Here is a 27,811-nt window from a genome sequence, read left to right on the forward strand (position 1 = left end):
GTCCTTCATTTTTCATACTTGAGCAAAATATTTCAGTGAAATTTTATTTTGGGGGAGTCTGTCTTCTCCATTTATTTTAGTGTCAAGGATATCTTTAGAACTGATATTTGACTACAAAGAGGAGAGAAATGATGCACTTTTCTAAAGTAAGACTGTTGGACTCCTATTTGTTCCACTTTGCAAAGTGTGGGAGCTACTTAAAACCATTTAGTATTTTTTGACTCATTTTAGGATTACTTCACTTTTCCCCACGCACAGAGGAGATTTAATTAAGCCTTTAAACAGAGAGAGAGAGGACAAAGGTAATTCTGTAAGAAAAATGTTAGCATGACAAACAGCTTGGAGAGCAACTTACCTGGTTTTGAATACTAATTAAGCTGTAAGGAAGGGTGAAGCAGATGATAGGCTATGATCATTACATTTTTTTTTTTTTGATAGGAGGATTCAGCTGATCAACTACAAGTGCCCAGCTTTTTTGACAGACCCTAGGAGCTGGCTGCATGTCCTGAGGGCTTGCTGTTGAAAGTTTATATTAACTTCAAGTATAACTTAATGTGTTTATTTTCCTAGGTGTTCCCCTCTTCATACTGCAGTTGATAAACTTTCCGAGTTTAAAAGGTAGTCTTCTCCTCTGTAGCTGTTATGGAAGTGGATGGAAACTAGGAATATCATTTTGTGTTTCCATGGGGTGAATAGTGCATTGAGTCCGAAAACAAAGAGGCAAGCCAGCATAGCAGCCATGAGGTAATAGTTGTAGTCTGTGTGCCAAACATGAAATAAGAAACATCTGCAGTTTGTATTTTGAAGTTCTGTTTTATGCAAATGTTCTATCTGGAGGCAGAAAACTCACAGGAGTGCCATCAACAATTGGATTGAGCTTTTGGTCTTGCTCCTGTCAGTGATGAAATGAGAGCAAACCGCTTTCTTTCCTCTCAAGGCTGGAATTTTATCATTGGTTTGATGCTAAATAACTACAGCTAAATGCTGTCTGTGTATGAAATATGAAGTGTGTTATGAATTTGTGTTTGGGTTACATACTTTCTAGAGTAGAAGTCAGGGAAGGCAAAGCTCCATATTTCATACCTGTGTCAGTTTAAGGATTTTGCCATCTTTTTAGTTAAGAGTTGAACACAACTCTCTGCTAGCTGAATGGATTTTGTCCTCCTCAGTGAAGGCAGCCAGAGATTTATGCATACCTAGCTCCAGTTTAGAATCTGCCTCATCGTGCAGTTTGGCAGTAGGATAAGCCTGGTTGCTGCTGGGCATCAGACCTGTATGCTCCCACTCCCTCCCTGGAACTCCTTCTTGTCTGGCCCCTGGCTGAGCAAGCTTATAAAGTCAGATTAGCAGATAACCTTTTCCGTGAGTGAGGACAGTTTGTTCCTGACCCACTTGCTGTAGGCTCTGGAGTGGCAGGGCCCATGCTGGGGAAGCAGGATGAGTGTGAGTCTGAGCAGAGTGAGCAGCCTCTGCCTAGCAGCTGACCAGTTGGTCCAATTAGCTCTGATGGCAAACAGCCTTCCCAGCTCAGACCCATTTTAGCCAGCAGCATAAGCTGGCCAGCTGGACTCTGATGGAAAGACAGAGCTGTTCTCCTCTTACTTTCTTAGACTCTGGTGAGGGTACAGAGAGCGAGCTACCTGATGCTCATCCGTCCAATTGACTTAGTATTTTTAGTTACCATTGTTCCTTTAAATTGCATACTTTCCTGCATGGGATGCCTTGTAGCTTGTTGTTGTACAGTCCTGTGCACATTTGTGAAGTCATAAAAATCAGACCTTGTAAAGGTTCACTTTGAAATACTGTTTTGTGTAGAAGACAAATGTTTTATAGTTGTAATTATCTATGATGAGAGATTGTACATTTAGCCACTTCTGTGAGGGGAAAAAAAATCAAAACTATTTAACCTTTATTAAGGAATTTGAGAGGCAAAAGAAGCTGTAGGTTTGGTGACAATCTACTTTAAATTTAGCTCACAGGAAACTGAAGCACAAGTTTATGTTCCTTAAAATATGACCATAGCCCTTTTTTGTAAAGGCAGTTTTGATACTGCCAGTCCAGGTGGATGTGTACTCTGAGGATTGTATTTTGAGTATTTTCTTCTTAAGGTTTCTTTCTTCTACTTTAATTTTTTTCCTCTACCATTTTATGTTTCTCTCTCTCTAGAAGGTGAATTCTTTTGCACATTAGTAATACAGAGGACAGACATAAGCCTTTGTATACCAGGCAGTGTTATCAGCCTTTGTAAGTTGATAAAAAGGTCTCTCTCAATATTCTTCTGTTTAAACTCTCACATTCCTATTTTTCTTCCCTGTTTCCCTCTATATCTGTACATTTTTATCTTTTTTCATGCTTAATATTGTTCTAATCTGTTTGTAACTGAAAAGCTTTGAGAACTTAGTTAAATAGCTTGCAGTCTCTGTCAAGAAAGCACACTAATAAAGGATATGAGTCCGTAGGATGAATCATACTTCAGTTATCTGACACTGTAAAGTACTTTTGAGAAACTGAAATGTAAAAATGAAATAGTTCAGGCTCTCATTTCATCCCACCTTACCCTGCTTCTTATTGCACTTTGATTAAACTGCATCATCCACCTACTCTCAGCTGCATTCGTGTGAGAGGAGGGACTGGGACCTTCTGGTATCTTAGTTCATGGCCAGCTGGTAGAGCTATGAGTTTCCACCACCTCCAGAGCATTTGTAAAAAAAGGATCTTGAAACTGAAATCTGGCCACCTTCGCTGGAAGCATTAGAAATCTCTATTCCCAATGTTCTGCTCACCCTGGAAGCAAACAGCCTGTATTGTAGACCTGGAACTTGTTTTGGATATTTGTATTAAAACTTGCAATTTGTTTTACAAAAGGACCATGGAGGTGAAGTGCACCTAGGAAGTATGTGTCTAGGAGGTTAGGGTTGGGATGCCATTTTTTAAACACTATTTTTGAAAGAATTTATGAAGTAGTTACTTATCAAAGTAAGTTGGTTTTTTTTTTTTTTGCCTGTGTCTGGAAGGAACACTGTCATGCCAGGATCTTTTTATTGTGTCAGAATATCAGATTGAATGACTGCACCTTATTATTTGCTTCACCTTAGACTGAAGGAGGCTGCTGTTGCACCATTCTATTGCTAGCTCTCAGCTTTTTTAAAAGTCCTGTATAAATGTGTGAGGTGTAACATCTGCTCTTGTGTCTACTTTTGGAAAGGCTTTTTAGCATTTTGGGTTCCCCTGCCTCCATCGCCTTTTTTCATTGTGTTGTCTTTCCAGCAGTTAAAAAAAAGAATATTATCCACGAGGGCTTGTTGTGCATGAAGTACACGCCAGAGTGAGATTTTCTTTAATCTTGTGGCAGTAATAATCTTCCAGGTATGATGAGTAAACAAACATTTTCCAGCCAAAGTAAGTTTTTTCTTACAATACAGCAACCATATCATTGAGAGACCATTTGTGGGTTTATTTTCCTAGATGTGGGATTATGCAGCCCTATGGTACAGGAGAGAAAGTGAAAGTGAGGCTATTACACCTTAAAGAACTTATTGAGAAGGGAATGTGTAGAAGATGCAACCAGAATAAGTTCAGCAATGTCAGGGGATTATATGAGTGGATGTGGGAGAGCTGGGTTGAAGGTGGGGTGATTTCTTTCAAAATGCCATGTGATCTTTGTGCATAATTAGCAGTGTTTAGGGTAAAGGTACAGATGGTGAGGGTAAACTAATTAACTGTGGCAGTGTCTTTGGGCTGAATGCTGACTCTCTTTCCTTGCAAGGGCTTCAGGCAGACTTCAGTGCCATCCTGGCGTGAAATATGATTGTACAGCCTGGTCACATCCATGATGACCAGAATTAATTTTGTGTAGTTAGTTTTGATAGTCCTGTATCAATTATACAGTCAAAGGATTCTGAAGAAGATCTCTTCAGAATCCTTTGACTGTATAAATTTGCACTGGCTGTCATGGGTGTTTCACTTCTGGTCACAATCCATGTCAGTCATAGTGTGGAATAGAAAAATCAGTATTCTTAGTTCAGGATGTATCTGCTGTGAAACCCAGTTAAGTCTTTTGCTGTTGCTTTCCATTCAGTGTCTAGGTAAAGTAACAGTATCACAGCTGTCACTTAAAATAACAATCTTTACATTCAGGCATGTTAGAGGTATTTTAGGAACCAAATGTAAAGACAGTAATGTTGTTATTTTGTGTATGTACTTCACAGGGGATCTGTGCATGCCACTGAAATTAGGCATGGTAATGATCCAGAATTAACTGTGAGTCTTTCTCACAGCAATAGATGACAGTGTTCTGTAACACAGAAAAAGATACATGTTTTGGTGGAGTGAAATTTCAACAACTGTTCCCTTTTAATAAATAATCTACTTCCTGCCCTTCATATACTTAGTTGTAAAGGGATATGTTTTAAATGCCTAGGCTGGAAACAGAGAACTATATTGGTATGTTTCACTGACCAAATTTAAGGAGACATTCAACTTTTTGTATAAACAAGGCTTCTTTTGAAATTTTTTTGTGATCTTATGTGTATGTTTTCATGTTTGTTGATGGAAATTGCAGCCTGGTAGGATGACACTACTTTTTTTTCTCTCCTAGTGAATCCTATGAAAGGTAGATTTTTCTAACCCAGTAAAGAATGCTCACAGACAGATGCTAATATGCAATTCAGCAGCACAAATATTGATTAGAAATTTTTACTTGCTTTTCTTACTCCACTCTGTATTTTGGGCAGATGGATGTTGGCTGTTGATTGGCAGGTTGGAGATCAGAGCAGCAGGGTGAGGCAGGTGTGCTGGCTGAGCAGCGTGGGGACTCCTGTGTATCTTCTGCTTTTACACTTGGTTCTTTTAGTGTGGGCTGTTTGCTGTATGAAAGATTGTACATTTGCAGAGAGCTGTTCAGAAAGGAGATGGGGAGCAGAGAATGGGGTGCATAGCAACTGGGGATTCCTCAGGACTTGGCTCAGAAGGTCAGTTTCAAAAAAAGAAATAATGTCTCGGACTAATGAGATCTATAGGGTCCTATTTTATGAGTTACTTACTGTTCAGGCTTAATATTTGGGTTTGTTTCTACTATCTTGGTGCTTGTATTTGGCTGTTTATGATACAGCTTTTCAAAGATGATTGAACTCACTTTCTCATGCAGACACTTGCTATTTGTAATGGCCTTCTCTGAAATGGAATCTCCATTAGGTCTGCAAGGTAACACAATTGTGTGGGTGTGCCATGAAACATCAAAAACTGCAGACTCCTGCATTATTAGCTATCCTTTTTAGGAAAAAAAAAGGAGTATGCTTAATGTCAAGGGGCAAAGAAAAAGCATTTTTTGAAGGATGCACCTGGGGCTTGATGTGTCCCCAGGCTGTCTGTGTGTGGGTGTAAAACTGAGAATAGATTACAGCAGGGTGATTTGTGGTGCCTGTTACTTTCTCTACTCACAGTACCTGCAGAGATCCTGATGGGAATCAGTGTCTGCCCCCTCTAGTATGTAAACCTTGTTTGTTAACCTAGTCTAGTTGCACTGGGTTGTTGCATCTTTTGGGGTATATTGCAACAATTTGTTCGGAACATGAGAGCCTCTTGAGGTGTTTGGAAAACTTTCTTGGAATGAAGGGTGGTAAAATCTGGAAGAACCAGAGAGGTTGGGAAATCTGTGTCCTTGGAGGTGTTCAAGACTCAGCTGGATGAGGCCCTGAGTAGTCTGATCTAATTATCTTGCTTTCAGCTGAAGGTTAGAGTACGTGTCTTCTGAAAGTCCTTTTTTAAGTTACTCTCATTCTGTGGTATTTTTAGCTTTTACTCCTCAAAGTTGTACCAGAGTGAAATGCAGCTCTCCCTTTTGGGCATTTGTGTATGGATGGTTGTAGTTTCACGTGCTGGGCATTTGTCTAACCAAGAGAGCTGAAGGGTTTGGCACTTAATACTGTCTTAATGCTACCACTACTCCATATTAAATTATCTGGTGCATTTCCTTTAACACTTGTGTAACACCATAAAAGCTGAAATGTCACCAGAGTTGTATGGTGAAAAACAGCATAATGAAGGGTGAAACTATCTATATTTCTGTTCTATAAATGTATTTTAAATGTCTCCTAAATCCAAATTGTCTCTGATTTAATTAGCTTGGCGTTCCATAAGTCAGTTTGACTCTTGCTTGAATAGCTAGATGCAGCTTGAGAGGGATGAAGTGGAATTCTTCTGGAAAGTAGCCCTGTTCAGAGGGAGGTGGGGTAAAATTACTGTTCTCAAAGCAGCCAGAGTATTAGTGAAAAATATGCTGGATGGTAAGAGAAGAAGAAATGTCCCAGTTTCCCACTAGCTGTATGCAAAACTGTCACACTTGAGTACATTAGATGATGACACAAGAGAGGGTGATATGAAGGATGACACCTGGAGTGGTATTCCATTGGAATCTTGGCTGGGACCCCTTTACAGGGTGTGACTGGTGAGCCATGGGCACTTGTATTCATGTCTGGCTCCTCTGGTCTTCCCCCTCACCCTTGGACCTGAAAGATACTCACTGGAATAGTTAAAGAGACTTCTGTAGAGGCAAAACTAAGCTTAAGGAAGAGAAGGAAATACATCAACAAGGTATATGGCAGAAGTAGAATGAAGGGGAAGGAGAACTGGGTGATTTTGAATTACAGGGAGAAAAGGTAGGCAAATATGCTAAAGGGAAGAAGAGGCATAATCTCAACAGAGAATGAAGTTGAGGCAAACGAGATGGACAGGCATATTTAAGGCCTTCAAGAACCTACCTACAAAAAAGACTGTTTTAGATGTTATGTACCAGGTCAATAGCACATGCCCCAAGGAATTTGGTGTATAAGTATTTATCGTGTTCCTCAGTTTTCAACTGGCTTGGCAGGCAGCTGTCACCACTCCAGCCACTAGGTCTATTGATTTGGCTGCTGTATGGGAACCATGTATGTATACATGTATGGGGATTTGGGTTGTATATATACCCACATATTTAATTTTTGCATCGTTTTCTGAACTATTTAATTTACTGGAAAACAAGTACAGCTGGAAGTAGCAAATGTCCTTGCAGAGGCAAATTGCTGTTACAACTTCAGATGGACATTGCTGAAAGTGTTTAAACGATCTAAAAATAACGTCATGTAGCCCAAGAGACATTATACGTGAGCTGATACTCCTTCATGAATCATTTCCTGCTGAAAGTGCTATACAAAGCTAAGTGCTAGAGGGGGTGTATGTATGTGATTATATATAAATGAAGAGCAGCCATGCTTTTTTCCGTGGTTCATTATGTGCCTGTGCTGGTTCAGAGTATGAATGTGGTGATCAGTATTCTGCCTTTAAACAATGCTCAGATTTAGGTACTGGCTATTGGAAATTGTAATGGTCTTCTGGGATTGTACTCTGAGATAAATTTTCCCTTGAGGTTGGCTGTGAGAATATGTGGCCTACTTTAAAAACTCCTTGAACAGCAGAACTAGTTGCTGCTCTGAATTGTGCTTTAAAATGTAATATTTTAACAATTATTTAAATGAAAAGAAGTAACCAAAATGAAACAAACCACTAGATGGATACGTGTCTCACAAAGGCTGTTTATGTGCAGCTACATAAGGAATTACTTTAGGTATCAGTGTTGACGATTTTATTGCTGGCTTTATCACCTAGGTCATGTGGTTTATGCACAGCAGAAAAGGACTGTATCTCAGTGGCCAAATCTTCAACTGGTTTCTGTCCTAAAATTAATTAATTGCTTTGTATTTGAAAGCTTGCAATGCAAAATTCTGCTGTGATTTGAGGATCAGTTCTAGGATAGGAATCGTATGATAAATGTCTTGTTAAAGACTACAAGAAAAGTTTAAAATAGTAAAAATATATATGTTAGAATTTTGGGGAAGCTTTCATCTAGCAAAAGGATTTTACTTAACAAAAAAACCCAAACCTCTAAGACACATACACACTCTGGCTCAAGTTTTATCTATGAAACATAGGATTCAGTTTTCATCTTGGCAGGTATTTTGTTCCTGATTTTTGTATTGTATCTCCAATGACAGACTTCTGGCTTTCTCTTTCATAGGCTCGGATTATTCCTCAGTGGGATGGTTACCTGGTACTGAATCCCTGTGGCAGTCCTCAACAATTTCATCAAGCAGTCAAAACAATCCTGTGAGAAGACACAGCATAGCTTCTGACAGCGGGGACACTGGGATTGGTACCTCCTGTTCTGACAGTGTGGAAGGTGAGTTAACACTGCTAAGTTCTGTATGTTTCCAAGAGAGAAACAATCCAAAACGTTTTAAAGATGTTTTTCACAAGCTAACTGTACTTTTGTAAAGCTGTTGAGCACACGCAGTTTTTTCCTTGCTGGAGCCAAGTAATTGTTTTGGTAAGGGTTGATTAATTTAGTTCTGCATGAGTTGCGTGTGTTAACTTGCATCTCTGCCACAAAGGGGGTGCTTGTGTTACATGTTTTGATAATTGCAGTTGCAAGAAGTGCCAGATTTATACAGAGGAGTAATGTCCTGTACTACAGCACTTGATAAACAACTGGGAAAAAAGCAGAAACTTTCGAGGGAGTTGATAAAAGGACAATGCTTTCTGGTATTCATTGTGTGTGTCACATAGTGTGTGTCAGCAAGGAAAGTTTGCTCATCTTGCCATGAGGAAAGTGTGTTGGCTCTTCTCCACTGGTGGGAAGGAATTCACATTTTGTTGTATGGCATTTGACACATAGTTAACGATCTCTGAGAAGAATTAACAGTATCTAAAGATTGTCAAAACGTAATTTGGATTAAATCATGATTAGTCAAAGGTGATTTTATCAGGGAGGGGTACAGCCTCTACAATGGTAGTGTTTCCATAACATTGTCACCCTCCCTGTACAACCTGTCAACTGGAATCAAGCTGGAATGAGAGAGATGTAGTGAGACTTGAGGTTTTCTTCGTGCATTGACTTATTTCCCAGTAAGATTTTTGAGACAGATAATGAATGACAGCAGGATTGTGATATACTTTTCTCCAGCAGCTTTCTATGCCTGATAAATTTTGCAAAAGGGGTAGCTGGAATGAGGAAGAACAGGAAGAATTACTAGAAATGAAGTAAGGAATGCTGAATCGGTGTAAGACAGAAGGCTCTGTGGAGGGCTGAGCATTCCTGAGGAGAGGTCCAAATGCCTCAGTTAAGTCTGTCAGGCCCCTTTTGCACATGAGAAAATCCTTTCCACCCTGTTTCTGTTGCATCTGTCAGCTCATAACTTGATTTCTGCTTCCTTTCATTTGTAAACAGTTGTTGGCTTTGGCAAAATAAATCTTTTGCCAGAATATTCAAGTTCTTGGGTGTAAAACTGAAATAATAAATGGTTATTAATGCAAAAGTTTTTTGGTGTTTTTTCCCCCAGAGATGTAGGGGGGATGAAGTACTCTCATGCTGTGTATTTATATATAGCTTTAATCACTCCCAGCCAAATGCTGCACAATAGTATTTTAAGATGCAGCATTTGAATTAAAACCATACCCTCCCCTCCCCCCTCTTGAGGGCTTCCCCATTTGAGGGGTGGGATGAAGGAGAGGAAATGAAACAGCAGCTCCTCATCAGATGTTCTGTTCTCCTCTGTAGCCAAAAGAATAATCTGTTCAGGGCTGGGTGGGGGGAGAATAAAATAAAGGGGGGAAGGTTGCAAAGTTGCAACAACAGAGAGTTCATGAGGTTTGTCTTTGGCAATGCTTTACAATGGTCAGTTCTACTGCATCCTTTATGTTTCACACTTCCCACCACCTTGTTTGAAAAACTTTTAAGTAGCAGAAAAGAAAGTGTTAGAGTAAAAAGGAGGGAAATGTAATGGTGAAATGAAGATTAATGGGGGAATCATATGACAGGCCTGGAAATTGATTGTATATGTATATTTTTAGTGGAAGGGGTTGATGCCTATGATACCTAGCAGTCTGCATCTCTCAAGCTGCCCCCTGCACACATCCACAAAAAGAAAAGAGTATCATTGTCATCTGTGGGACTGTCAGGCCAGGCTGGTAATTACAGACTTGATGCTGGCCATCTGCTGTCGATGTGGTGCTGGGGAAGAAGCTCCTGGGGCTTTTTCAGAGGGGAATTTTTTTCACAAGTTGGCAGATTATTGCAGTTTTTAACAATGCTCAGATAATGAATTGTGGCCTTGCTATTTCCTTTCTGTTACGTCAACTAAAAATAAGAAACTTAATTTGAGAATTAGCATTAACATCCCCTTTAATTCTGAAGGTTGCACCTGAGTTTGTTTGTACATATATATATAGTTGCTAATAAATTCACTCATGCAGGGAATGGACTGCAGGTGCATTTAAAATATGTTTGTAATGGGATTTTTTTATAACTTCTTAAATGTTCTTTCAAATTCATCTTCTACTCATACTTATTTCAGGAACATTCATTCTCTTTGAAAATGCAGGGTTTAAAAAAAAGACAAGTACCTCTTGTGTTTGGCTCAAACCTGTGTGATTTGGAGGAGAGATGGGTTTTGACAAAGATGGGAGAAAGAAACCTTTAATGTTAAACTGTATCCAATTGATTGTATATTATGTTGTGCAAAGGTAGGAAAATTAGGAAATGAAATAGGCAGTGGAGTTGAAATTGCATGATGTTGATTGTGCACTGTGGGAGCTGAGGACAGAAACGTACAAACCTTAAATGTGGGGACCTTGAGGTTTGGGTAGATCTGACACTTTTGAGAGTGCTCTAAATTTAAAGATTAAAAGGCATTTTATATCTGTTTAAACTACAGTTGTATCTGTTTAAACTACAGTTATTGTGTTTGGGGTTTTTTATTTGTTTCCTGTCAGTTTGTGGCCTTTTCTGGATTCACATGAGCTTTTGCACTTCATTTTTAACAACTGTTGGGATACCTGTGTATAACCATTCTTTCAGTAGCACTTACAGAAGAAATACAAAGTTTATATTTTAAGTGTTTTTGAGACTGTTTTTATTTCGGTTACCTAATTAGAGAATCAGGGACTTGGCAGAAATTAAATGGTCTCTAAACCCCAGCAGAGCCTTTTCTCATGTGCACATTCTGAGTTTTGCCTTTTAGAATAGAAGGGATAAGAACTAGATATTAATGTGGTGAGATACAGGGCCCATGATTCTTGCAGAACATTTTCCTTCATCAGCTAAGCTTGTTGTGCTGTGGAAAGTCCCCAGATCTTTCTCCCTTATTGTTACATGCAATTCATTTAATTTAATTTAATATTTCTGGTTGCAAGCTAATAGTGTGAAAATTCATAGAATGTTGCTTTCCTGGAAGAAAGAGATTGGATGCAGAGAATCAGAGTTACTACTTTTTTAGGAGTTCTTCCAGTTTAACTTTAATAAACCCCCTTTTCTAATAACCTTCCAACAACTTCTCTCGAATGCTTAGCTGATAGAATAGGAACTTGTTTTGATGTTATGAGACCCTGAAGTCTATACTGTCTATCATTTTTAAGGGAATATATTATCTTTTTAAGGATTTAAAAAATCCTGATTACTTCAATTGAATTGTAGTTTTTCTTTATATGCCAAGGAACATGGAAAACCAGAATCAGTTACTTGGTTTTGCTCTTTCAAGCACTCTTTCTTCCAGCAGGTCCCAAGCATGGTATTCTAGTGCTTTCTTTTTTTTTTTTATTAAGGAGAAAAAGAAAAGTTAATAGATATAATTATTCAATATAGTGAAAGGCAGAAGTGAATTTCAGGAAACAAAATTTAATTATGAAGTATCTTGAGGGGGGTTTTCTTCTGCTGCTAAATATAATGGGCTTGACAATGTGTAGGTGAAGCATGTAGATTGTGCTATCAGTTTGGTATCACAAAAGTGCAATAACACAAGGATCCTAGATCTTGATTGCTGGCAATGCTCACTGTCTACTGTGTTCTGTGATTTTGGAAGATGATGGATTTTCAGAGAAGTTCCTGATTTTAATTGAATTGAGGTTAATCTGTATGCCCTTGGATCCTGGCAAGTATTGGCATATGTTTGGTGAAGTAGCTTGATTATTTGGAGGGTAGAAAATAATCATGTTTGAGGCATTTTTCCTTGTTTCCTTCCTTTCTGCTTGCCAAGTCTCACATTATAAAGTGGTGTCCAGCCCTCTGTGAGTCAGAGTTATTGTGTTACTTGGATATTATCTACCCTTTCAATCAGAAATGTGCACTGCACTTAAGCCTGTATTACTCTCTAGTCCTTCTAAGTGGTATTGCCATGGCTTGCTAGAATAAAGTGTCTGTATAACTGATGGGAGTATGAAGATTCATGCTCAGAGTTTGGCTGTTTATTTCTGGGGGGGTTTAGGATTAAAAAAAAGGTTATTTCAGATTCTGGTAGCCTATTTCCAGGATTTAACGAATAGGAAAAAAGTATGGTAATAATTTTCCACTAAAATAAGATGGAGAAATTGCTTCAAGTAACAGTGACATACTCTATGTGAACTTGTATACTCTGAATTTCAAACTGGCTTGAACTAAACTAAAGGCACTTACTAGTTTCATACATTCATGTTCTGCAGAGAGAAATAGCTGCTGCTTTAACCTCATACTTTGCCTTCTTTTGTGACAGTTTCTCCTTAGGAAAAAGCTCTCACAGTATGCTCAGTTTTCCTCACATAAAAAATACCAGCAGGACTTCTTTCTGGCTAGTGGGAGTGTTCTGCACAGTGAACTTGGTGCATTTTGCCTTCAGCTAACATTAGTAGTTGTTTCTCAGAAAAATTATTTCTGCTGTTCTAATTGGAAATAACTCAGTGAGGATAAGTTCTGCTTACTTAGAATTTAGTGGCATTCTCTTAGTTACCATGCAAAAAGTTATTTCTGTCATAGGATGTATTTTGGAGCTATGTCACTGAGTTGTACCAGAATGTTTAAATGGTGAGATGGGGGAGGATCAGAAGGGCAAAAAAGTAAGAAAAAACCTCCTAAACTTCAGGTTTGAGAAAAAGACAGTTTAATAATGAAAGAAAAAGTGAGTGAACATTGTGATGTAAATGCACCACCAGGAGACTGATGCCCAGCCAGCCTCTGAGTAACAAATACTTGGGAAGAAACCTGGCCCTCAGTTTCATTGCTGAGCATGACATTATATGGTATGGAATCTCTTTGGTATTTCAGGTCAGCTGTCCCAGCTGTGTCCTCTCCCAGCCTCTTGTGCACCCCTCACTGGGGTGGCAGAGGCCGTGGTGCTTCTCTGAAAAAGCAGAGACAGTGCTGTGCTCCCAAAACAAGCACCATAGGGGCTGCTGTGAAGGAAATTACCTCTCTCTCAGCTCAACTCTACAATTTCTGCTTCTTATCCAGGTCATTTGCATCATACTCAGGTGAAATATCAGGTAGATGTTTTTATGTCCTGTAATCTGTATTTTTGGAGTGTGGTGGGTATCTAGTATTCTGATGAGAAAAACAAGGAGCATCCTACAATTCTCTCACCTGTACTTAGGTTAATATCACGAGACCTGGACATGCCCGTCATTATGCAACTCTGCTGGGGCATTTCAGGGAGGACTTTTCACTTGTACTTGCTACTGTAATGTCAAAGAAGACTCTCTGGCCTGTATTCAGCAGTTCTGTAGATCAGGATCTCATGAAGGGGAACAGGAGTCAGATGAGTTTCAGAAAAGCCACAGAGAGGAACAGTTGTAGCCTTAGACTATTTATCTGTGAATACTGGAAACATTCTGTAGCTAGTCAGGATTTAATGTACATATTCAAGTAGCCTTTGCAGCCTTTTCTGAAGAAATCACAGGACTCATTTTTAATCCTTTCCACTACAGACAGAACAGTGCACTTAGTGATGGACTGGAGGCATTTGGGATATAGGCCACAAGTTCCTTGTAGCCAGAAAAAACCCATTACTGCTGCTTGGAGTTCTAGCCTGGGGCTTGACAGAGCAGATTATTTGTATCCCCCATAGAAAAGTTTGTAAATCGCTGGTTTTTAACAGTAGAGCAGATTATTTGTATCCCCCATAGAAAAGTTTGTAAATCTCTGGTTTTTAACAGTTTGACAAGACTATCCATTTCTGGAAGGCTTATACTTTGCTCTTTCTTAGTTTTTTTTTTTCAGCAAACCTCTTTCTACTGTAATGTGTGCACAGATTAAGCTTATTTCTTAGTGCAAAGTCCAGTTAATGTATTTAATGTCATCCTTTGTTTTAGCCGTGATTTCAGTGTGCTGATAATAAGTAATTTCTGTAAAAGTTCCCTTTGAAGTTCAACATAAAAGCTCACTGTTACAGAAAACCTTTTCCAGGGCCTTGCTTGTCTTTCTATGATAAGTCAGATGGAGTTTTTACATCAGTTTTGGCAGCATAAAAGCAGCAGTGAGGAAGAACAATGTGCAGAGACCACTTGTGCATGAAGCATGGTTAGTCCATCTCACTTCCTGAATCTCTGACTTTCTTCACGTTGAGGGAATTAGAGGTCTGTAACCGGAAGTGAGAAATACTCAGCAAATGACAAGTTTCATCAGTTAGCCCAGGTTTGGGGTAGAATGAAAATCTGAGCAGTGGGGACTGGTAATGGAGGGGGCAGGGGGTAAAGCCTCAAGAATGCTTGCCTGTCTGCTCATGGGGCATTTGTTTGCAGTAACCTCGCTTGAGTAGTAGTTGTTAACAGCTGCTCAGTTTTTTTCAGGCAGAATATGAGCAAGTTTGTTGCTTTTGATGTGTTAAATTCCTTTGAGAACTGTGATCAGCTTCTTTTAAAAGCAATTACTATTACTATAAACGATAACAGTGCTTTTTTTCTTTTCCTTTTTACCATCTTAAATGCTTCTTACCCCATCAAATTTAGAAAGAAAACTGGTATGGGTTTTTCCCAGTGCAAAATATGGTGAAAGAAATCTCTTGAGGTTTTTTTCTTCCCCTTAGAGGGCTGACAGATAAGGTTTTGCTATGACAATGACTGTGTTTGTGTCAGCAGCAGGCATGAAAGTCAGCATTGTAGAAGTGTTGTCAGCTTCCCAGAGGTCACTTCTTTGCTCCTGGAGCATGTTCTAGTATAGTTGTCCTGTACATTATGTTAAAAAGATTATGCCTTATTCGGCTTATATAAGTAAATACAACTTATGCAACAAACAGCTTTGTAGTGAATACTCAAGCTTTGTCTGCACTTCTGAAGCATCCCAAGCAGGAAATGTTGGTTGTATACATCTAAACAGTATTTTTTGTGTATGGGCATATTGTTTTTAAAATGTCTGTTAAGTAGCAAGATCAGAAAAAAAACCAGAAGGCAACTTAGGTGTTTGTGTAGGAATAAAATGAAGTCTGTCCTTAGAGGCAGAAAGACGATTGGCAGGAAAAAAGGCAGTGTTCAGTTCTCTCTAATGGCTCTGACACCAGTCCTCTTTGCAGCTTTCTCTAAGTTTTTTGTAATAACAATGAAAACCGGAAAATATACTGGAGTAACCTTTCTAATTTTATGTCAGTTTCTTCTTGGTCAGTTTCCAGAATTCTTGTGATGTTCAGGAATTGCACCCTCTTCTGTTCCCTGTTCTCTGTGCTGCTGTTCTTCCCAGGGCTCAATCCTTGAAATAGAAAAAGTGGTAACAATGAAATACTTGGAAGGAATTAGTTACATTTATGAATGACATAAACATAAATTAGCATCTCCCTCCATGTTAACTGTTATTATATTACAATTTATGCCTTGTTCCTCAATATGAGTGGATTTTTTTTAAACTCTTACTGCATTGAGTAGAAAGTTTATAAGGATGTTGCTAACAAATTGAATGGATTGCAGAGATTCCTGTTTAGTTTTTTTTTTTCCTATGAGCTTAGTGTCCCAGAAGAAATGCATCCCCGTTTTGAGATCACAACATAATGCCTTTGATAGTATGGCCCTGAAAAAGGGATGGAAGTGGAAAAAAATTTGCTTTCATCTTGCCAGATAATAATACAAGTATGACAGTCATCTCTTAAATAAATGACACACCTGGTTCTGAATACCAGTGTCATATTCTACCTGGTTGTAGGTTGGCTCCTTGCAACTCAACTGGGTTTGATAATTTAAATGCCACTGCCTACCTCATATGAAAATAGGAAGGAAATAGTTTAGTTCAGATATTTTAATGCAAAATTAATAAGGATTTTAGCCTCCTTGAGAAACAATTAGCATATTTTCATGCTATTGAATTGTAGAAATATGGTTTGGAGAAGACTGTAGGAGACCTCTGTTTCAAGCCCTATACTCAGAGCAGGATCATCGCCAAAATAGTCCAGGTCAGCCCTGACTTTGTCTTTCTGATTCTTGCAAACCTTCCCAGGTACCTCAAAATCTTTGAATAACCTTGTGCCAGTGCTATAAGATGTCCTTGTGAAGAATTTTTCCCTGATGTCCAGCCAGAACCTACCAAGCCATAGTTTTTCTGTTGTTGACCATTATTTTTGTCTGCTGCTACCAGGAATAGTGTGTCAAATAAATTTAACTAATTTAACTACCTGACATTTATGTATTTTTTGAGGAGTGGGGGAAGGTGTGAGAGTGGGTTGTTATTGTTTTCTTTTTTTATGGTCAAAACTGTGTACCAGTTCATGTTATCTCCTGTTTGATTTTAGCAAGTCCAAAGACTATAAACTAGAGTTTAAATACATGTATATATTTTTGATACATCTTGCGTTGAATGTGTCCCTGTGTTTGGGCTGCTATTTTTAAGCATACAGGATGATTCTAGTCTTAATGTTGATCTATGAATCAGAAGACTGTATTATGTGCATTTTTCTTAAGTTGTATAACTATCATAAGCTCTTAGTGGCACATCCTTTTCCATCAAGGATTAGTCTGTCCCTGTCAAAGGCTAAAAATACTTTGTATTTTCAAAAATAGAACTGTCTTTCTTGGTTGACTTAAACAATGGCATTAATTGTATGAAGTGGCAGGAGGTTTTCAGTTTTCCTGTTTGTAAGTTTTATTCTGTAGGAGTACCTAGAGATTCAGGACAGGATTATAGTTTATTGTTCTCTCTTACATAAAAATTCTAAAGAAGCAGACACTTTTTAACTGGGTGAGAGGTGTTTCTGCTGTAAGCTTTTCTTTAGAGAGGTGATATGGTTAAAAGTACTTCTTTCTTTCTCATTGCATCAGCCATCTGCATGCAGTCATACTTTGCTGTTGAGAGTGATGGCAAGGTTTAAATTCTAATTAGCTCAGCTAGAAAACTGAACTAAAAATATGTTCAGAGTGATAGAAAGGGAATTGGATTCACTAGGGCATCCATAATGGGGTTGTGTTCTCCTCATGTGTTAGAGAAATCTTCGTAGACAAAAGAAGTTTAGTTGAAAAAATTATAGACTAATGAGAATTCAAATGAGATGTGCAGAATTCTTGTTTTTTACTATTATGCCCTATTTAGACTAGGAGAAAAAATGCTCATGATAAAAAAAAAATCTCATGTGAAGAAAACACACTTCGGGGAGGTTGGAACAAGATCATCTTTGATACCCTTTCAGCTGAAGACATTCTCTGATTCTGTGAAAACAAGTGTAATTTCTTGTGGTGGTTGCTTGGATATCTATTGTCTAATAGAGCTTCTGAAAGGTTCAGAGTGAAGTGAGTCATGGCTTCTGTAAAACTGAAGCGTACTCTCCCTGGGTCTGAAGGGGATCCTAGGTTGCTTTGTCTCTCCTCAGTTCATGTCAGTGTCCCCCAGTTTGGTATTCCTTTTCAGATCTCGTTATTCCCCATCTCCTCTCCCCTAGTGGAGTTCAGGAAGAAGAAGGGGAAAACGAATCTGTCTTCAAGCAGCCCACAGGATAGAAATGCTTTCCACATTGGTCTTTACATGAAATCTTTGCCACCTTGATCAGGAATTCAGGTGATCTTACTAGTTGACACTGAGGAGACTATGACAGAGGACTTCAGTACAGGAGGCCCATATGGGTTAGTTTTATGTACACAACTGCTCCAGTTTGTTGGTTTTCTATTCTTTCAATGTCAGTCCCCAAAAAAAAAAAAGTACCTAAAGGTTGTTCTGGCCAAATTTCCACTTTAAAATCTGTGATTTTTGCTGTTCCAAATGGCTCCATTCTTGTAACACTTGGGTCTTCACTTAAAAAGAACAGTATGTTATGTAAATAAAAGAAGGAACAGTCCATGATTTATACTGGTAGTGTTTCAGCTTTTGGAATATCTTTATGAGATGGTGCAGTAGTACTTTCTTCCTTCTGTTCCTGCTGATTTTTTTATTTTCCTTTGTGAAATAAGATCTGGGATAGTTGTGTTGTTTTTCTACATGTTAAGAATGACATCAATAAGTAATGTAACCAGACTCTTGTGGAATACAAACAAGCGGTCTATATGTAGACATGATGAGTGAACAACAAAAATGGAAGGTTTTGTGTTTACCCATGAGTAGAATTTGATTTTTTTAATGAAAATTAACATTTACTTAATCCTTAATGGAAATTGTAATGCATTATTTTGGAAGAAGGTGAAGAATGTGAAAAATTCAGAATCTCTTAATTATATACTTCTGAAGTTTTGGAATGAAATGGGAATTCAAAAGTAGGTGGGAATATTATGACTATATATAGAGTATTTACTTTAGTTAGTTCTGGCAGGTAGCATAGTCTAGTAGAATTAATAAAACATGTGACTTATGGCCAAAAGTTCATGTTTATGTGGTTCTGGGAGTATGGAGTACTCCCATAAGAGTAGTATACCTCTAATTTACTGTAAAAGTTAAAGAACATTAATTAGACTGATGCTTACATGAGTGGCTGTTATTCCAGCTGTTGAGAAGTGTGGGACTTGGAACTGGATATGCTTGGTGGAGTTCTGTATTTCAGAAGTCTGATACCAGACTTGAAGCATGAATTCTATTCTTTTTTTTTTTTTTGTGGTATCTTCTGAAGCTTACTGGTTTGAAAGGCTGGTTAAATCAGTTTATTTCATTACATGTGCTTATATAAACAGGTTTACTAATATGCTTTATATGAGAGTTTCTGTTTGCATATATATATATAGATAACAGTTACCATGCTTGGTTTTCCAACATCATTAATGTTTTTGGCTTATAATTACTAAAGATATAAATGGAAATGTTAAAATAAAGTGCATTACAAAAAGGGTAAATAAAGATATTTGGAGGTTCTGTTAAGAAGCCATTTTCCCATTCAGTGTTTATAATAGTTATTGCTACAGTTATTTCTGCTGCTTCATTATTTCAGTATTGTAATCGTCTCTAATTTGCCTATAAGTGTTAGCCCAAGATGCAAAAGGGAATTAAGCAGTGTGTGATTATAAAAATACTTTGTGCAAGGTGAAGCCTGCCAGTTTTGATTATCAAAAATCATTTGTGTTGACCTCTCTTCTGCAGCTGAAGTGCATCAATAACCTTACACCACTTGAGCAGGGATGTGAAGATCTGTGTGTAGCTTCTAAAATTGCTACCCTTTGCAGAGTTTCAGATTTCATCCTGGTCGCTGGGATGTGGGCTGAATGCCATTACAGTTTGCTATGTTAGGGATTTACTGGTGCTGTTGGGTAACTGATGAGTGCTGTGGATACCGCATTGCGCAAAATTACTGTCTTGCTTTTCTCTGGGGTGGAAGATGACTTCAGTTATTAACATAATTAGACAGATTTAATTTTTGAATTTTTTTATAATTTAAATGCTTTCTGTAAGTATGCAATTCAGACTTACTTAGCTAGTGGTTATGGAACTGACTTTGAGAGCCAGAGATCAGGTCTCAGGTCTATCACACCAACTTTTATGATAGACTTTGATCCCTGTTTGTTCTGATAAAAAAATTAGATCTGAAATGGAGTCTACCTTTTGAAAAGAATTCTCTAATTTCTGGAACATGCCGTGCTTCCCCACCTTAACTGAGGCATTTCTTAACAGGTTGGAGAGCAGAGAAGAAACAGTTTTGTTTTGTTTTCTTTGTGGGGATCAGAGCACTGCTAATGTGCTTGGATGCCATAGTGATAAGTACTATAAATATCCAAATGTATGAGCCAACAACTGGAAATAAATCTGTAAACACTAAATTCTTTCCATTATCAAAGGCAGCAATTGAAACATTTTCTGCTCTCCCACCTCTTGTTCTGTACTTTTAATTGTGCACATCACAGAAGACAAAAAGGGCATAAAAACTGTCTTCAAGTATTCCTGGGGAGCAGAGAGAAGTGATCACTAAACCCACTGAAAGAAAATGTAATTCAGATTGTTTGTGTGCAAGCTTGTTAGTTGTCTGTAAACCATGAACCACTCTTCTATTTAAATAAAGTCTAAAACTGGGTAGTAGTACAGGTAGTAGCTCTTAAAATAGCTGCAGTTTTTATGTCATGTGATATGCTGTGTAAGCATGATGGGCTGTGTTCAGTAGTGCTGGAGATTCCATGGGTACTCAAGGAGGCGTGTTGGCAGTGAACCAGCATCCCCATTCAGGTGCTAGGTAAACCTTGCTGTTGGGAATTGAGATGCCAGATTGATTTCTAAAATTAGGGTGATCAAATCCCAAACTGCACCAAGGAAGGACTTCTTTTTTTGTGTGTGTGTGTATAACGTCTTTTTGTTTTGAATGCTTTAGCATGTTTTATTTTAAATGATTACAGAAATCATCTCAAATATGCAAATTGTAGTTGGGTTAGAGTTTTGTTTTCTACAGTAGATCAAGTCTTTTAATCTGGGGCTGCTGATATAATTTGTAGCAAGTGTGTTTCATTCCAGGGAGGATGAATTCAATGGACCAAATGGTGCCTGACATATATACGATTTGGCAAAGGAACTTCTGTTCTTTCACGATGAGAAACATTCTGTTAAAGCATTTTTCATAATTAATTACTTATATTTTCTTGCTTTTATGATTTAATTGAATTTATTGCTTTCATTTAATTAGTGTGCTAATCATAAAATTTTCCAAGTCATTGTAATGTCAGGACACTAAGCTCTTTTGGCATAGGAAGTAGGGGGAAAAACAACTTTAGAAATTGATTTGCCAGTAAAAGAATATGGCAGCTCCAAACTGCTGTTAATTTTTTAAAAAATTATTTTAGAAATTATTTACAAGGCTAAATCTCTTCAGTAGGAAAAGCTGTGATGAAAGACTCTACTGGTCATTACATGTTTTTCTCCTGATTCACTATCAGTTTATTTAAGCATTGGTTGTAATTAAAATCAGATCTTTCAGTCAGTCTTGTCAACCGGTACAAATGGCCTTTAGTTTTCAGGATACTTCTAAGAAATGTGACATACAGATTCATTTTAATAGTATAGAACTGTCTTTATGTTACAGACAGACTACTTGCAGTGAAAACACACTCTTAAGAATTAGTGCATGCATGAAGTTTGGGTTTGTTTTTCCTCCAGCCTTTAAAATGATACTTCATGGCTTCTTTGTGGATGGACATATAAGGAAGTAATAGTTCCCTTCTGGAGTGGAGGCTTGTTTTTTAAAGTACAGAAATCCTCCTAAGAGTGTGAGATTTGGTCCTAAATACATCCTCAGAATTAACGCTCCTAATTTCACCTTTGTAGCATTTACTTTTGCTCATACTGTCCTCCAAAAAACACCCAAAATTAAGTTCTCAGAGTATATGAAGGTTGGAGGTCCTGGAGGAAAAGTTGTTTATGGGCAGTACAGAACTGTGAATCCCTCTCCTTTGTTTTCTGCTGTAGGTAAATTCTGTATTAGAATTGGAACAACTCTCTGTTACTAGTAGTCTTAGTACCATGGCTCCACAGGTGTGCCTGAAAAATAGACTGATAAAAGCTGGAGTCAAAACAGTGAAAGCCAAATGGTGCACGAAAGCAAAGGCTTTTCCACATCTGTTTATTATATTGTAATCAGTTTTGTGGGATGGAATGCAGAAACTCTTCCATATCTTCTTGTTGCCACTATTGCTTTAAGAAATGGTTCTGTTAGTAAGGGAAATCTTGCTTTAAGAAAAAGCTGGGAGTTCCAGGTGGATCTTACACTCCTTTCCCCTAAGTTTATTATTACTTTGTTTTGCTTGAATTTGTGAAATTTAAAAAGGTAACCAGGGTAGCCACTACCACTCAGTGTAAAGGGCAGTGGAAGGAAGCAGGTAAAGTTTATAAGTGACATGAGTCTAATTGTTCTAAGAGTTTTTCTCCTATTCTTCATTTGGAAAATACAGATAATGATACTTAATTTTTGAAGTATGAGATGTGGCTTCTTCTGTAGGATATAGAGCTGTGCTACAATCCAATTTAAAGTTAATCCTCTGTGACCTGAGCTGAGTTCCAGATGGTGACCTACATGTGGTGTAGGCTGTTAATTTGTTATCAAAGCCCTGATGTGTCTAAGAAACTTTAAGGGAAGGTGGGATTAGTGTACGGTAAATGATAGGTAGAGTAGCAAAGCTAGGAATATAAAGGTTAGAAAATAGAATGCTAAAGCTACTTCTGTAACAGTGTATTTTTCTTCTTTCTATTTTTACTTTACAGGGTTTTAGTAACATTTTTTCTTTTTTTTTTTTTCCCTCCAGTTTCTTATTTAAATTTTCCAAATTTCTTATTGTGGTTTTCCCCAAATCTTAGTAAGTAATTAAGTAGACTGCTGGGTCTGCAAAAGACCTACTCCAGTTGAATATTAGCTACTCTTAACATATTACCATCTCTTTTACCATTTGGGGATCAGCATCAAGGAGAGAGACTTCCCCAGTGAGTTAAGTTACTCTGGAAGTACCTGTCGAACTTTTGGGGTTGCTGGGGATGGCTTCTGGCCCTTAGAAGGGATTCCTGCTTGATATAGGCATTCCCAAAGTGTATTAAGTAAATGGCTTGTGGCCCATGAAGTGCTTCCAAGAGGTGCAGAGCAGCAGCAGTGCTGGAGCAAGGCAGGCTGGCTGTGCTTGGCGACCTGGGCTGACCTTGGTCTGCAGCAGGAGGAAGGAGTCAGGCAGGGACAGTCCTGCTGTGAAGCTGGGAGAGGCAGCAAGCAGTATCCTCCTGCCTCACTGCACCCATGGCAGCCTCACTGCTGGGGCTGCTCACAGCACCTGCTTCTGCCTGTTAAAGGATTTATTTTTCCATCCGAGTAATGTACATGTGTTCTGATTGTACAGAAGTCTCTGTGATACTTGGAAGAGTTACCAATTAAAGGGCTGTCAGATATTGAAACAGGCTGCCCAGGGAAGTGGTTGAGTCACCATCCCTGGAGGTTTTCAAAAGATAACATGTAGATATAGTGTTTGAGGCCATGGTTTTACTGTGGGACTTGGTAGCGCTGGGTTAATAGTTGGACGTAATAATCTTGAAGGTCTTTTCCAACCTAAATGATTCTGTTCTATGATTAGGGGTTCGGGCTGGGGCTCCCAAAGTGAGAATACAGAGGTAAACTAGGAGGATGACTACTGTGCAAAGCTCAGCTGAGAGAGATCAGTGGAGGAAATGAAGCTGAAGTGTGAGATTGGGAGAAAAAATGAAGGTGTGTTCTCTCTTCTCCACTTGTGTGGCCTGGCAGAAAACTGAAGGGTGCTGGTCCTGTTCAGAGCTATTCCTGGTGGGCTGGAACCAAGAGTTCCACTGCTCTGTGGTGAGGATAATAGGTACCAGTTGACTCTAAATATTCTAATATTTAATAAATTTTTAATTATTTCAATACAAAGTCTTAGTAGAAAGACGGGTTAAACTGTCATTAGTGGATAATTATCTCAAAAACATGGCCAGAAACTCCAGTCTCCTTGAAAGTGGGATTTAACCTTCTAAAGTTGCTCGACATTGAATTGAGGGCTCTGTTTCTACCTGTAGTTATGAAGAAAATGTGGGTCAGCCACAGAGTTTTAACTCTCTGCAATGATAGTGCTCTCTGGGAGCCCTCAGGTTTTGCTCTGGTCCCTTGTGTTAGAGGGTGTCTCTTAACTCTCCTCACGTGAGTTTGTCTTCACTTGCACATCCTTTGCCCTTCATGTCTTAGGTGAGGTAGCTTTGCTGCTGAAAGGTATCAGCCTAGCTAATCTGGGAATGTTGTGGGAGATGATATCAGAGCCAAGTTTGAGAGTTGGGATGATACAAGTAAGTGGCCTGTGGAGACTGAGAACACACAGCTTGCATCTGTCTTGGTATAGGAAAGGTTAGGTATGTACTTGGTATAGGAAAGGTTAGGTATGTACCTGGTACTGGGTGTTCTCTTGCAGAGAACAAAAATACCTAGGATTATCCCCCTCTGGAGGGCAGGGGTGGATTTCTGTTCTGATGGGCTAAGGTACTCTAGTTTTTTTGAGTCATCCCTAGCGAGGGATGAAAAAATAATGCCAGCAAGAGGGGGCTGTTGAAGTAGATGGTATTTGTGGCATGGGTATCTTGCAGATACAGAAAGGAAGGAGAACAGATATAGTGTGGCATCCACAGTGTTTTTTCCCCTTTAGCCATTACTTTTAAAGCGGGTCCTAGGGGGATATTTGATTTCTTTACGTCTTCACTGTTAAGTGCTTGTTGTCGGAAAATGGAATTGGAAGCTGTAGATGGCCTTCATAAAAGGGCAAATGCAAGTTAAGATCTAGACTTCTAAAAATGAGACAGCTAACTACAAAAGAAACTCCCCGTGGCAGTATAGGTTTTCACTCATGCTTCTCTTTCAGTGAAATCAAGTTGCCTGTTTACGTGACTGCTGTTCTGGAATATTGCTTTATCCTCTTATCTGGGGGGGTGAAAATAGAACCCGTTAATCTAAAAATTGTTCTACTTAGTTATATAACTGTTTCTTAAAAATAGCTCTTAGATGGCTGGAGAAGATAGATGCTGGGGGATTCAAATTTCGCTTGGTTTGTGATCTTTTGCATAGAGCATCCACATTGCATGCATAATATTTTTTTACTGTTTTTTGGCGGCCAGCTGCATGCAACTCACATGTGCTCACACAGTGGCCAGTGAACATCCTGTAGCACAGCTCTCTCTCAGGTGCTATACATGTACAGCAGCAAAATAGCACCAAAGCTGAAGCTGAGTGCAGAGAGGCGCATCAAGAGAACACACTGAGAATGAGATGTTTCTCTGTGTGTGTGTCCCTTACTGCCGGGAAAGTTTAGCTTTTTGAAACTGGTTGCTCAGAGCATCCTTTATTCTGTTGTTTTTCTAGAAATTGCTATGGCATTTGACAGTGGATTTGTGATATCCTTGGTTGAAGAGGCAAAGTGCATAAATCAAAATTTTATTGTACTCTGGTAAAACAAGTTCATTCTTTTAAGACATACTTCTATCTTAACATGCTCAGTTTTCTCACCTAAAGAGATTTTTATACAAGTTAGGTTAGCCTTTCTCTTTACAGATTAATTTAGCAGATGGCCATTGCAGGCTTGGACCAGTAGCAGTCACAAATAACTTGTTTTCAGTGACTGATGTGGAGTGAAAATTTACTCTTGGGCTTACCTGCTGTTTGCTTTAGACTTACCTGCTATTTGCTCAGATAAAATCTGTGAAATATTTTCTGCTTCAGTTAAATATCCCATGGTATTGTATTTGTCACTTTTCTTTTAATGAATCTAACATTCATTTTAATTCTCTAACATTGGCATCTGGAATAATTGATTAGGGTAGGGAAAACAAGAATAGAATCTTGCAATAGTTGACTTTGCTGTAATTTATTTTTCTCTGCTGAATAATCTTTTCCTGTAAAACAAATTTTGCCTGCTGCTTTTTGAAATGTGTGCCTGTTTGTCAAAGCTGCCCTTGTTGCACAGGGCCAGTGCCTCACTTCATTTTGGAGTGGCAGCATCTCACCTCTATACACTGCTACTTTCCTTTACAGTCCCTTGTTATATCATCTTCTGAATCTGGGTTTCATTTAAGTGAGCTAAGTTGACCCAGATCTGGCTCAAGAGTAAAGTTACTAAATGTTTTCGAAGACGCTTCTCTTTTGGAGTTGTGGATTCCCCAGCTGAGTATTATTAGCCTAGATATTGCTGGGTAAATTGGCAGTTCACAGAAATATTAATAGGCAGTACTCTTTTTTTTTTTTTTGTGTCCTGAAATACCAGTTCTGCTAGATCCCGTGGGCAAGACAGATCTACTTGGTGTGTATCTGGTATGTTGGGGGCTTAGGGGTTTTCTTTTTACTCTCTTCATATATATACCTAATGAGTGTTAAGACCTCAGGTTTACTGTACCACTCACATGCACTTGCCTTTTTGTGTTTGTTTGTGGAGTTTGTATTTGTTTTCCCCTATCAAAAACTGTTGCACTGCCTTGGTACAGTCTCCCTAAATTCAACATTCACAAAACAAACTGTTGTTAGAAGTTTTTGTTAAGCTTCGTTTGTTGAAACACATGTAAAATTTTATTATTTGAGTCTTATAATTATACTGCCAAACAGCTAGTTTAAAGAAGTTTATTTTAAAGCAGAATGTGGATCATTTTACTCAATATTTTCTTGCACAAAAAAAAAAAAAAATCGAAACCCAAACCAGCTATATAAGTCAGGGAAATGTGTATTAACTTTTAATGAGGAATGTTTTGGATGACAGGTCATTCTACCAAATGTATTTTAATGCCAGTTAGTACTGAGAACTTTGACCTCAAATCTGACTGCAGTGGCACATAGGAGTAAACTAACACTTTCTACAGAGCTTATCTCCTGTGTAGTATCTTTTTAACTGATTGTGTAGGATCAGAAAAGCAAATCTTATATCTCTGTGTGCTTCATTTGGGTACTGATTTTGTTTTGATCGCCCCTGTGCAATTCTCTGGGAAGATGCTCAGATTGCCTTATGTTATCTAAATTAAATGATGGAATTAAGAACCTTGGCTCTTGAAATGGGATGTAGAATGCAGAGATTGGTTTGTAGTGCTAAGGTGAGATCATATGAAGGTGTGGCCCACTGTGTTACTTAGTTGTGTGTTCTTGCTGCTAGAATCTTTAGAACTTTGCTAATGAGGTTTTTGCCCGGTCTGCTATCTAGGAAGGTGTGGTGGCAACCAGATGTTAAGGTACAGGGATGACCTCTCAAACATGGGACAACACTCTTTAAATAAATCAAAGCTGGTGAGTGTTGGCTGTGCCCTAATGAGACTTGATCAAAGAGCGTATTTTTGAAAGACTATTTCAGTACCAGAAACACTACAGCTTAATACAAAGTAGTAGCTCCTCTATGGCACGTTCCTTGTCAGTACTGTGTGCTAGGGGAAATACTGTGTTTTCAGATAAATCTAAGTGAAGCAAGGCAACCTTTTACGTGGTAAGATGAAAACAGGATGTGAATAATGTGAAAATAGTGAAGTACCAGTTATTTTCTTTGAGTGAGTATTTTTCATTTGCTCAGTGAGGAGCTATAATTTTCTCTTATTCAGTGACAATTTCTTTGTTAAGCTTTAATAAATTTTCGAACATACTTGTTTTTCACTCGCCCTTTTTTCGTATTGTTTGCAAATTGAGAGTGTTGTCCTCATGACTTACTTTGAGAATGATTGTTGCCTATCACCTCTCTGTCAAACAGGGGAGAAGGTGTGTTTGCCTCAAGGGTGTGGAAGAGAATGAGAAGTCACAGCTGGGGGAAAAGCAAATTCATTAGCTGTAGAGGAGGAGGATAAGGAAGATGGACACCAAATGGCCAGGTCTTAATAAATTAATGGGATATGTCAAGCAAGTTTCTGTTCAAGTACGTTCATATGTACATAGCATTCCCTTTGTTTGTAAGGGTGTCTAAGAAGCTGTTTGCCATTTGCTGGAACTCAGTGTTACCTCTGCAGTTCTTTCCTTGCATAAGTGCGGATGCCATCCTGGTACTTATGACTGCAGCTTTTACTCTTTCCAGCATGGCTTTTTACTCTACTTACTAAAAATCCTTGAAAATTGCCTTGTAGAATTTTTTGATGTCTGTACATTGTAGGAGGCCTGTGAGGCTGTCCTACCATTTATTC

At 38.5% G+C, this 27,811-nt stretch overlaps 1 protein-coding gene across 2 annotated transcripts in view; it reads left to right on the forward strand.

Moving 5' to 3' along the window:
* CEP85L (centrosomal protein 85 like) overlaps nt 1-27,811 on the forward strand; it is a 135,355-nt gene that overhangs the window by 38,041 nt on the left and 69,503 nt on the right. For both annotated transcript variants that reach the window (XM_071438005.1, XM_071437995.1), the window contains exon 2: nt 8,054-8,215. In XM_071438005.1, the coding sequence (XP_071294106.1) occupies nt 8,054-8,215 (162 nt within the window). The remainder of the gene's footprint in view (nt 1-8,053; nt 8,216-27,811) is intronic.

The sequence above is a fragment of the Agelaius tricolor genome, unplaced genomic scaffold (genome assembly GCF_023055355.1).
Source record: "Agelaius tricolor isolate 1412-34295 unplaced genomic scaffold, bAgeTri1.0.p SCAF_1, whole genome shotgun sequence".
Classification (NCBI taxonomy): Eukaryota; Metazoa; Chordata; class Aves; order Passeriformes; family Icteridae; genus Agelaius; species Agelaius tricolor.